The 12,500-nt window shown below is 45.4% G+C and overlaps 1 protein-coding gene across 2 annotated transcripts in view; it reads left to right on the plus strand.

Annotated features, from left to right (window-relative positions):
• LOC143299694 (solute carrier family 26 member 6-like) overlaps positions 1-12,500 on the plus strand; it is a 90,372-nt gene that overhangs the window by 44,429 nt on the left and 33,443 nt on the right. For both annotated transcript variants that reach the window (XM_076613053.1, XM_076613054.1), the window contains 2 exons: positions 4,811-4,923; positions 9,631-9,783. In XM_076613053.1, coding sequence (XP_076469168.1) covers positions 4,811-4,923; positions 9,631-9,783 — 266 coding nt within the window. The remainder of the gene's footprint in view (positions 1-4,810; positions 4,924-9,630; positions 9,784-12,500) is intronic.

Genomic DNA, 12,500 nt, shown 5'->3' on the forward strand with positions numbered 1-12,500 from the left:
TGTTTACTTCTTTGGTACATCCAAACACATCTCTGTTGGCGAGAACCCGTCTGTTTCCTGATTGTGGTGTGGGTGTTTACTTCTTCGGTACATCCAAACACATCCCTGTTGGTGAGAACCCGTCTGTTTCCTGATTGTGGTGTGGGTGTTTACTTGTTTGGTACATCCAAACACATCTCTGTTGGTGAGAACCCGTCTGTTTCCTGTTTGTGGTGTGGGTGTTTACTTCTTCGGTACATCCAAACACATCTCTGTTGGTGAGAACCCGTCTGTTTCCTGTTTGTGGTGTGGGTGTTTACTTATTTGGTGCATCAAAACACATCTATGTTCGTGAGAACCTGTCTGTTTCTTGGGTTTGTGCTTTGGGTGTTTACACTTTGTCGTTATCTTTTTGCCTGCCTGTCTGTTTGCTTGCGTTTGTTCTATCTATCCCCGATTCATTGCTACTGAACTCTCTTACTTACTTACTTACTTACTTACTTACTTACTTACTTACTTACTTACTTACTTACTTGCTTGCTTGCCGGCTTCACTTACTAACCTAGGCTTGCTTGATTGTTTGTTTGCTTTACTTACTTACTTACTTACTTACTTACTTACCTAGGCTTGCTTTATTGTTTGTTTGCTTTACTTACTTATTTGCTTACATACTTACACACTTACTTATATACATACTTACTTACTTTCTTGTTTGCTTGACTTACTTACTTGCTTACTTACTTGCATGCTTTACTTACTTACCTAGGCTTGCTTGTTTACTTTACTTACTTGCTTGCTTGCTTGCCTGTTTGCTTTACTGACTGACTGACTGACTGACTGACTGACTTACTTACTTACTTACTTACTCACTTGCTTGCTTGCTTGCTTTCTTTACGTACTTGCCTAGGCTTGCTTGTTTACTTTACTTACTTACTTACTTACTTGCTTGCCTGTTTGCTTTACTTACTTACTTACTTACTTACTTACGCCTTTCGCCCTTCATGTGTTGTGGGCCTTCAGCAAGAGAACTCCATGGTCCCCTGTCCTGTCATGGTCAATCTTCTTGGTGTCTCCCTGGAGGAGGTCTCTTCATCATGTGTTACTCGGTCCGTCTCTCTTCCTTTTCCATTCGGGTTTTTGGGGTGTGTTTTTTTTTTTTTGGGGGGGGGGGGTAGGGGGGGAGGGATGGGGGGTTGCATGTCAGGGCCTGTTTGGCGATGCTCAGCGTTAGGTTTCTAAGTGCGTGCCCGATCCATCCCTACTTTTTTTTTCTTTCAGTTTTGCTTTTTTTTTTTTTAGTTATTTACAATCATGACATGCGATAATTTCCTTGTCCCTTCAACGCAACGTTTGTCGCATGAATTCTGTGAACAATTCTCGTTTGTGATCATTTCCATTTTCATGTCTTTGATAATGGTGGAATCTTTATGATAAGCAATGCACATCACAAGGTTTGTTGTTTTTGTTGTTGTTGTTGTTGTTTTTTTTGGGGGGTGGGGGGATAGGGGGGGTTCATTGACAATCTGACACAACGCTTTAGTTTTGAACCATCGTGTTTAATAGACCACCACTATTAAGACAGCTGAATACTTTAAGTGCTTAATGTATTCTGGTCAAAGCTGATTAAAACCCGCAGCAGTATTCTTTTAAATAGCGAACCATCCTGCCATACACTTCTATTTTTCTTTTTCCTTTTTTTTCCTTTTTTTTTTTAGTTGAACACAAACTCCATAAGACAGAAAATCAATCGTGATATTTGGGGGTGGGCGAAAGGGTGCGCTCACTCAGTCTGGCTCCGTGGCTTAACAATTATTGTCGTCAGTAAGGTGGTCTTTGAAGATGACGTCCGGCGTGTGGTTATCCGAACGGACACTACTGAACACCACCGAAGTTTCTCAGCAGCAATGCAGGGCCTCCTCTGGCGTGTGGCATCATGACGACTTAACATTCCTGCGGACTGCCGGCTCTGGTACTGCGACAGACAAGCCAGGGTGTGGCTGTCTTTGTTGAATTCGGGATGAGTAGTGTGAGCGGGACTCTACAAAAAAAAAAACACTGCAGAGGATTTTATAAGGCAGTTGCAAACAAACAAGAAAGTGTAATGTCATTGTCACTGGTCCCGAATCCTAACTTGATCTTGTGGATGCTTCACTGTTGAACAATTCACCGAATTTTCCTTTTTTGTGGCGGTCGCGGGATGGTGCCTGAGTTTCGGTAAATCTCCTCTCTGATCACTCAGTGATGTTGTCTTCCCATTTCTGTCGCTGTCTGCCTCATTTCCTTTCCCCCTACACTGTTTTCTGAAGGATAGTCTCAAATCCCGTCAGATCTTGTGACGTGGCCAAACTATATCTATTTTAGATGGTGATATTGCATTGTCACGGAAATTCTTCGTTCGTATGCTAGTGCTTTACCATCGCCATTAAAAAAAGAAGAAGAAGAAGAAGAAAGGTCAGAGGTCGTGTTAATTCCTTTAAATCCTTATACAGGGACGCAACAAGAACAGATGTGATGCTGTATTTTCGTGTAGTTTCTCCGTATATTGTTACCTTACCGTTCACCATTAAAACAAAGGTCAGCGATTGCATTGATTCTTTTCCTGGATCGGTACGTTTCATATTACAGTCGCTTTTATGATAGAAGACCGTACTTCCTAAAGGTGGTGTGGTTTTTTTTTGTTTTTGTTTTTTTGTTTTGTTTTGTTTTTGTTTTTTGTTGTTTTTTTTCATTCTGGTGCAGATGTTTTTTGTGGATATCTGTTTCTCTTGTCTATTTCGGGGTTGTTTGAAATAGCAGTACTCTCCTCTTCCTCCTCCTCCCCCCCGCCCAACCCCCACCCCCAACCGTACCCTCTCCTCCCCAAAGTTTGGTATGGCACTTCTAATATACAGCCTCGTCCATTTTTAGCGCTGCTGTATCTATATATAATCTTAGATCGGGTATCTTAGATAGTCCACATCCCCTCCCCCTTTTACACCAACTCTCTCCCCTGTGTTTTTTTACACATCTTTTACGACTGTCTCTAGACTATTCTGTCCCGCGTCCAATTACAGACAATCTAAAAGCCCAGTTTGCTCATTCTGTTTTCTATTTTATGGACAATGACGTTGCTGCTATAGAGGTCCAGTTAGGTTTTCTTGTGTATATAGACAGACAGACAGACAGGCAAATAGATAGATAGATAGATAGATAGATAGATAGATAGATAGATAGATAGATAGATATCGCAACAAAATCACGGGTGTCTCAGTTTCGAGAGAAGTAGCGACAGCACTCTGTCCAGAGGTGGTATCAATCTTTTTTTTTCCGAATCGTTTTGTATATATTGAAAGAGGAGGATACGGGGGTTCGGGAAAGACTCAAGAGAGAGTGGGTGATACATAGATGAGGGAGTGAGAAATCAAGAAAGTGAGTGACAGGCAGACAGAGACGCAAACTGATCCCGTTGACTCGTTTAGACGGGATATATACGATATCAACCACAAAAACTGAACAGACATATATAGATACAGTTAATACAACTACTTTGAGAGAGAGGAGAGACACAGAGATATAGAGAGGATGTAAGTAAGGGGATATCGGCCTACCCAGAAGCGTCGACAACTCGAGACTGGTCTCCAGGCCAGATATTCAACCTCTCATCGATTTCTGTCTCTTAGTTCAGTGATTTATGTCCCCGCCCTCTCTCTCTCTCTCTCTCTCTCTCTCTCTCTCTCCATCTATCTCTCTATCTCTCCCCTTTACCCTTTCTCTGTCCCTCTCTTTCTTCCTCATCCCCATCTTACATAACTCAACATCTCTCGCTGTCTGAGCTGAAGCTTTATGTCTTGGTCAGCTGTGTGCGTGTGGCGTGGAGTACATACAGGCTGATGCTCTTATACTTTCTCTCATCCCCTCATTCTCTTCTTCTTCTTCTTCTTCTTCTTCTTCTTCTTCTTCTTCTTCTTCTTCTTCTTCTTCTGTGCTTTCTTATTATTATTATTCTCCATCTGTAAATGTGCTTTCTTCTTCTTCTTCTTCTTCTTCTTCTTCTTCTTCTTCTTCTTCTTCTTCTTCTTCTTCTTCTTCTTCTTCTTCTTCTTCTTCTTCTTCTGCTACGTCTGGATAGATGGATGGATGGATGGATGGATGGTTGAATGTCTGTCTGCCTGAATGTCTGAAGATCAAGATCACAATGGTGGCGGTGATGCTGACGGTCACGTGAACACAAAGCGGAAGGGATATGTTTTAATTCATAAATTTATTTACTTATTCATCTCTTTATTTATTAATTCATCTATTTATGTAGTTAGTTACTTAATTGTTTTTTTTATTCATTTTGTATTGTTTATATTGTTGCTCGTTTATTCATTCAGTCATTTGTTTGTTCGTTCGTTTATCCGTTCAATCATTCATATAAATTCATTCATTCATTCGGTCAGTTATTCACTCATTTCTTATTCGTACATAATTCATTCATTCATTCATCCATCGATCGGTTCTGCGTTCATTCGTTTGTTCATTCATTCATTCGTTCGTTCTTTCATTCATTCATCCATTATTTCATTTATTAATCCGCTTGTTCGTTCATTCGTTCATTAGTTCCTTCCTTCCATCCTTCATTCATTTGTTTATCCAACTGTTCAGTCTTTCATCCACCCGTTCATTCTTTTATAGATAGTACTTTCACTCATTCGTTGACCAATTCATCGATCCATTCGTTCGTCCATTCCTTCCTTCCTTCGTTTGTGATCTTTTATTGATTCATTCATTCTTCGTTCTTTCAGTAGTGTGTGTGTGTGTGTGTGTGTGTGTGTGTGTGTGTGTGTGTGTGTGTGTGTGTGTTCTACAGGTACGTTCGCCGTGGTCAGTCTGATGGTGGGGGCGGTGGTGGAGGACGGTCACGTGGCCTGGGAGAGGCAACAGAGCGAGGTCCTGATGCAGAATGACACTTCTTCGCTGATCGTACGTTTGTGAGGGGGGTGGGAGGGGGGTGGGGTGTGTGGGGGGCTAGGGGGTGCGTTTGTGTGTGTTTGTGTGTGTGTGTGTTTGTGTCTCTCTCTCTCTCTGTGGGGGGGGGGGGGGGGCGGGGAGAGCGGGGGTGTGGGGGAGGGGGTGGGGGGAAGGTTATGCCGGTATGTCTGTGTACCTGTGTGTGTGTCTGATTGCGTCGGTATGTTTGTGTGTGTCAGTAAGTCGGTGTGTCTGTGTTTGCGTGTGTCGGTGCGTCTGTGTGTCTGTCTGCATGCCTGTATGTGTGTGCTTGTCGCTGCGTCTGTGTGCCTGTATCAGTGTATGTGTGTCTGTGTGCTTCCCATGTATGACCTTCAGCTTGAGCTCAAAGGCACCGATTCTCTCTCTGTTCCTAGCACACACGCCGACCCCCCCACCCCCTCCTACCCCCCCCCCCCCCCAAATTCTATCCGTCTCTGAGCCAAAATTCCGTGTGCCAGATTTCTGTGTCTCTATTCCAGAAGTCTGCATGCCCAAAATCAGGAATTCATTTGACTCCTTGTAACGTGTGAAGGACTGCAAACAAACAGATGATGAACATACGAACATTATTAACTTTTTTTTTTAATTTAATTGTGTCGACAACACTAATGCATCGAATACAACGTATAATCAATGCATGCTGTGTCAATGTGACCCTCTTCTCTACTCATGTCTCAAAATCCACACACACTTTCAAATCATATCAAAATAATCTGAAAAGTTGCCTTGGGGCGTCAATTATTGTCGTAAATTGCAATAATGAGGACATCTGCTTGCATGTTTTCCAAGCGCCTGTGTGCCCCAACTCTGTGTGACGCTGTCTCAAATGTCCGTGTGCCCCGAAGACTGTATAAAAATAAATGAATGAATGAATAAATGAATAGATAAGTAAGTAAATAAACACATAGACACATAAGCACACAAATGAATAAATAAATAGATAGATAGACAAATAGATGAATAAATAAATAGATAATAAATAAATAAATAAATAAATAAATAAAGTATATAAAAAAAACATGAATGAATAAATAGATTAAAAAAATAGATAAATGAATGAATGAACGGACAAATAGATAAATAAATAAATGAATAAGCAAATAAATAAATAAAGTAGTAAAAATAAAATTTAAAAAAAGCATGTTCCAGACAGACATCTACTCATGTCTATGACTCTCAAAACTCATTGGTTCCTAAAAAATAGATTTCTGTCTCCAAAATTCTAACTCCTCTCACCCCTACCACCAAGCCTCCTTCACCCCCAAGCCCCCGCCCACTCCACCCCATCCCCATAATCCCCCACCTCTACTTCCATCCACCACCACCGTCCCTCTGTCTCCTACACCCCCCATCCCTCCCCTTCTCTTAACACCCTCCACTCTCTTCTTCCCTCCTGCCCTCCCATCCCCACCCCCACCCCACCCCCGACCCCCACCTGTAGAGACTCTCCTCCCTCTCTCCCTCCCTCCCTCCCTCCCTCTCCCCGATAGAAGACAAGACAGACGGGAGCCAGGGGAGGGTGGGGGAGGGGTGGGCGGGACGGGGTGGGGCGAGGAGAGAGAGAGAGAACAGGGTGGTATCGATCGGGGTAGGTCGTGGGTGAGGTTGATGTCCAGGGAAAAGGGCGGCGTGTTTGTCCTGGGGGACTGACACACAGAGACTAGAGACGCCAGAGAGAGGGGGGGCTCATTAGTGCTAAGTAACAGTGTGAGTGTGTGTGTGTGTGTGTGTGTGTGTGTGTGTGTGTGTGTGTGTGTGTGTGTGTGTGTGCAGTAGGTGTGGAGTGGGCTGGGGAGGGAGAGGGGGAGTCCCTGGGTGGTTGGGTGGGTGGGTGGGTGGGTAGGGGAGAGAGGTGAATGGTGGTGGTGGCGGTGGTGGAGGTGGTTGGAATGACTTGACGAACTGCTTGGGGGATCTTGGCCTTTCTGTGTCGTTTTCCTTTCTTTCTTTCGTTCTCTTTCTTTCTTTCGTTCGTTCGTTCTTCTCCTCCTCCACACACATGAACACGCACACGCAAGCATGCATTCACACACACACACACACACACACACACAAACACACACACACACGCATAGGCGCATGGACGAGTGCGTGCACATACAGTCTGTGTGTGTGTGTGTTTGTATATATATATATATATATATATATATATATATATGTGCGCGCGCGCGCGCGCGCGTGTGTGTGTGTGTGTGTGTGTGTGTGTGTGTGTGTGTGTGTCTCTCTCTCTCTCTGTCTTGTCTTTCTCTATGTCTCTATTTCTCCCCTCTCTTTCCCTCTGTCTCCCCTCTCTCTATCTCTCCCCTTTCCTTTCGATCCCCTCCCCCCCCCCACACACACCATAACACACACACACACACACACACACGCACGCATACGCGCATGGACGAGCGTGCACACATACAGTCTGTGTGTGTGTGTGTATGTGCGCGCGCGCGTCTCTCTCTCCCCCACCCCCCCCCCCCCACACACACACACACACACCATAACACACATACACATATATATACTCATAAACGCAGGACTCTAACGGAGGGACTCACGCATCGGCAAGCAAGCGCGCATCACCTTGTCCTCGAGCACACATAAGCACACGTGCATTCGCTATGGACAGGGAAATAATGCAAATGTCTTGTTTAGCGACAGGCATAATCGATCTGATCTGGAAAAGGGTTGTTCGATAACTCATAATATACCAAGATTTCGAGATTCTCTGTGTGTGTGTGTGTGTGTGTGTGTGTGTGTGTGTGTGTGTGTGTGTGTGTGTGTGTCTCTCTCTCTCTCTTTCTCCCTCTGTCTCACTCTTTTTATATTAAATGAGGTGTTTAACAAGACTTAGTTCTGAACTGATCTTTTCAACGTTGTACCAACTGACCTTCTTGTATGTTGGTAATTGCTTTCTATTTCACTTGATTGCGTTTTAACCCCTTGTGAACACACCTGACGGGTTTCTGTTTTAACCCCTTGTGGACACACCTGACGGGTTTCTGTTTTAACCCCTTGTGGACACACCTGACGGGTTTCTGTTTTAACCCCTTGTGGACACACCTGACGGGTTTCTGTTTTAACCCCTTGTGAACACACCTGACGGGTTTCTGTTTTAACCCCTTGTGGACACACATGACGGGTTTCCGTTTTAACTCATTGTGAACACACCTGACGGGTTTCCGTTTTAACCCCTTGTGAACACACCTGAAGGGTTTCTGTTTTAACCCCCTTGTGAACACACCTGACGGGTTTCTGTTTTAACCCCTTGTGGACACACCTGACGGGTTTCTGTTTTAACCTCTTGTGGACACACATGACGGGTTTCCGTTTTAACTCATTGTGAACACACCTGACGGGTTTCCAGCCCACAAAAATTGATGGCCTCTTTCGGCGGTGGGCTGGGCCATAAGGAGCGTAGGTTTGATTCATTTTTGGTGTGTTTAATGATGGATCATCTGCACTCTTCATGAAGGGTGGCGACCTGTACAGATATTTGTATTTGTATTTCTTTTTATCACAACATATTTCTCTGTGTGAAAGTCGGGTTGCTCACCCCAGGGAGAGCGCGTCGCTACACTACAGAGCAACCCCCTTTTTTTCTTTTTCTTTTTCCTGCTTGCAGTTTTTTATTTGTTCTTCCTTTCTTTCTAAGTGGGTTTTTCTACAGAATTTTGCCAGGAACAACCCTTTTGTTGCCGTGGGTTCTTTTACGTGCGCTAAGCGCATGCTGCTCACGGGACCTCGGTTTATCGTCTCATCCGAATGACTAGCGTCCAGACCACCACTCAAGGTCTAGTAGAGGGGGAGAAAATATCGGCGGCTGAGCCGTGATTCGAACCAGCGCGCTCAGATTCTATCGCTTCCTAGGCGGACGCGTTACCTCTAGGCCATCACTCCACGTGATATGAAACCCGTCCAGTCTCCGTCTCTCTCAAACACCCCTTAACTTCCCCACTCCCTCCTTCTGTCTCAGCCTGTCTGTGTGTCTTTCTGCTTGTCTCTGTCTCTGCCTTTCTCTCTGTGTCTCTTTGTCTGTCTGTCTGTCTGTCTGTCTGTCTCTCCCTATCTCTCTCTCTCAAGGCCTGACTAAGCGCGTTGGGTTACGCTGCTGGTCAGGCATCTGCTTGGCAGATGTGGTGTAGCGTATATGGATTTGTCCGAACGCAGTGACGCCTCCTTGAGCTACTGAAACTGAAACTGAAACTGAAACTCTCTCTCTCTCTCACACACATTGTCTGTCTGTCTGCCTGTCTGCATGTCTTTGTTTCTGTCTGTCTGTCTGTCTGTCTGTCTGTCTCTCTCTCTCTCTCTCTCTCTCTCTCTCTCTCTCTCTCTCTATCTATCTATCTATCTATCTATCTATCTATTTATCTATCTCTTTGTATTCTGTCTCTCTCGCACTCTCTGTCACTGTCTGTCTGTCGAAAGGTCAATCAGTTTTAAAGTTTCTTCACTGCATTGTGCATTCACCTGTACACTTTCAGAATATATATATATATATTATTTTCTAGATATGTATTCATATTCTTATCGCTTTGTTGAAACGAAGTGATTGTTTAGTGTGTGTGTGTGTGTGTGTGTGTAACCCCGTCACCCCCCTCTCTCTATTCTATCTCAGCTACAGTTTGGGATTTGTTGTCCACGTTTTTGTTGCTAACGTTTTCATCGTCTGACTGATTCTGCTCACAGACGACAGAGAACCTGACCGTGACGGGCCAAGGTCAAGGTCAGGGGGTGACCTCCGCAACAGACCCTGGCCTTCTGCCGGGCGCGGAGAACGAGCTGGAGCAGATCAAGGTGGCATACGCCATGTCTGTCACCTTCGCCGTGGGGGTGATGCAGGTGAGGGAGCGAACTCTGGAGAGACTGGGAGAGTGTTGGGCCTTCTTCCTTCAGTGGGCACAGGGAGACATTGGAAACGCCAACATGCGTGTTGGGTTGAGTTGGGTTGGGTTGCGTTGTGTTGTTGTGCAGTGTTGTGTTGTGCTGTGCTGTGCTGTGTTGTGCTGTGTTGTGCTGTGCTGTGCTGTGTTGCGTTGTGCTGTGCTGTGTTGTGTTGCGTTGTGCTGTGCTGTGCTGTGTTGTGTTGCTTTGTGCTGTGCTGTGTTGTGTTGCGTTGTGTTGTTGTGCAGTGTTGTGTTGTGCTGTGCTGTGCTGTGTTGTGTTGCGTTGTGCTGTGTTGTGTTGTGTTGCGTTGCGTTGCGTTGCGTTGCGTTGGATTGTGTTGTATTGTGTTGCGTTGCGTTGCATTGTACTGTACCGTACTGTTTGGTTGGTTGGTTGGGTTTTTTTGTTTTGTTTTTCTTTTCTTGTGTGTGTGTGTGTGTGTGTGTGTGTGTGTGTGTGTGTGTGGAGGGGTGGGAGGTTGTAACAGAAGATTTCTCGGTCAGAAATTCGGGGCTACTATACCCGGGAAGAGCGCGACGCCACGATGCAGCGCCACCCTTTTTTCTGTCAGCAAGTGTTTGCTTTTGTGTTTGTTTGGTTGGGCTAATTTATTTTTTGTGTTTTGCAGCCAAAAGGATTTTTATGAAGAAATTTGTTAGGGACAAGTCTCTTGTTTTCGTGGGTTCTTTTACGTGCGCCAAGTTAATGCTACACACGGGACCTCGAGTTATCGTCTCATCCGAATGACTAGCATGCAGACCACCATTCAAAGTCCAGCAGAAGGAGGAGCAAGTTCTGACAAGTGAAGGTTTCGACCTCTCCGGCTCAGATTCTGTGGCAAGCCTCAAACCCCTTTTAACTCTCTCCATACGAACGGCGAAAGAGACGACGTTAACAGCGTTTCATCCCAATTACCATCATCAAAATATTGCAAGCAGAAGGCTCTTATACTGAAGAGGTGAATGTTGACAAAGAATACCACAGTTCTGACGACGGAAGCTAAAGGTTGGGTCATTCAGACACCCACTGGACATCCGAGGGGTCTGTGTAGAGGAGAAGAGAGGACTGGCCGTACTGAGCGAGTTAAGACATAACACAGTGGAGATAAATGAGGAAAACAACCCATACTGCGGTGACAAAATAGTATGTGCACACATGGCGAGTTGCATGCCTTCAGAGTGAAACAAACCAAACAAACAAAAACAACAACAACAACAACAACAACAAACTACACGGCGCAGTCTGATTTCACTAACTCTACACGCTGTGATTAACAAATAGTAAAGAGTAGCTGAATCGGTAGCGTAAGCATCACTGACTTGAAGTTGTGTACCTTGTGTAATGGAGAGAGTTACCACTCTTTACTATTTGTTAATCATACCGTCTCCTGGCCTCATTATTTGCTAATTCTACACGCTGTGTTCTATCTGTCTGAGTGAACGACTCGGTAGCCTTCGTAGTCCTGACAGTCGTGTCTGAACACAGGCTCATTCTGGGTGACGAGTGCATTGAACGAGTGGTTAAAGCATTGAGTTTATTCTTAGGGTCCAGAGTTTGAATCCCGGTCGAGGCGCTTGGTGGGTTAAGTACCGAAGTGACTCAGCAGCAGTGCAGGGTCTCCTCTGGTGTGTGGCCTCCTGGCGACTTAACATCGATGGTTCCCTGCGGACTGCCGACGCTGTAACTGTGACGGACGAACCCGGGTGTGGTCGTGTATGGGGGGAATCTACATGAGCGGTGTGGGAGTAATGCCACTGAAACGGTGGCAGCAATAAAACAAAAAATAATTTTAAAAAAGTATGGAGAATTTTTTTCAACCTTCGAACTTCATGTCAACAAAAAATGTGTAGACCTGCCAGTGCCTGAACCACTTCCATTCGTTTATTCAAGCAGAATATCAATCACGTGCGTTAACGATTTAGTCATCGTGTCAGTGTTCGGAAGGTTGTGGAAACAAAAACATACCCAGCAAGCACGCCCCTGAAAATGGAGAATGGTTGCCTAAATGGCGGCGGGTTAAAAACGATCATACACACAAAAGCCCAGTCGTACATACGGGGGTTGCGGTCCACGTAAGCAGAAGAAGAAGAGAGAAGAACAAGAAGAAGAAGGTGATGACGGTGGTGATGAGGAGGATGACGATGATGGGGAGGAAGAGGAGCGAAGGACGATGATGAGCAGGAGGAGAAGGAGGATATCGATAAGGAGGAGGACGATGACGATGAGAAGGAGGAGGAAAAGGACAATGAGGAGGAGGAGGATGACGATGAGGAGGAGAAGGAGGATGACGATGAGGAGGAAGAGGACGATGAGGAGGAGGAGGAGAAAGAGGATGACAAGGAGGAGGAGGATGACGATGACGAGGAGGAGGAGAAGGAGGAGGAGGACGATGAGGAGGAGAAGGAGGACGAGGAGGAGGACGACGACGATGTGGAGGAGGACGAGGAGGAGGAGGGCGACGATGAGGAGGAGGAGGAGGACGATGAGGAGGAGAAGAAGGAGGACAATGAGGAGGAGGAGGAGGACGACGATGAGGAGGAGGAGAAGGAGGACAATGATGAGGAGGAGGAGGATGACGATGAGGAGGAGGAGAAGGAGGACGATGAGGAGGAGGAGGACGACGAGGAGGAGGAGGAGGATGACGAGGAGGAGGAGGAGGATGAAGATGATGA

The sequence above is a fragment of the Babylonia areolata genome, chromosome 25 (assembly GCF_041734735.1).
Source record: "Babylonia areolata isolate BAREFJ2019XMU chromosome 25, ASM4173473v1, whole genome shotgun sequence".
Classification (NCBI taxonomy): domain Eukaryota; kingdom Metazoa; phylum Mollusca; class Gastropoda; order Neogastropoda; family Buccinidae; genus Babylonia; species Babylonia areolata.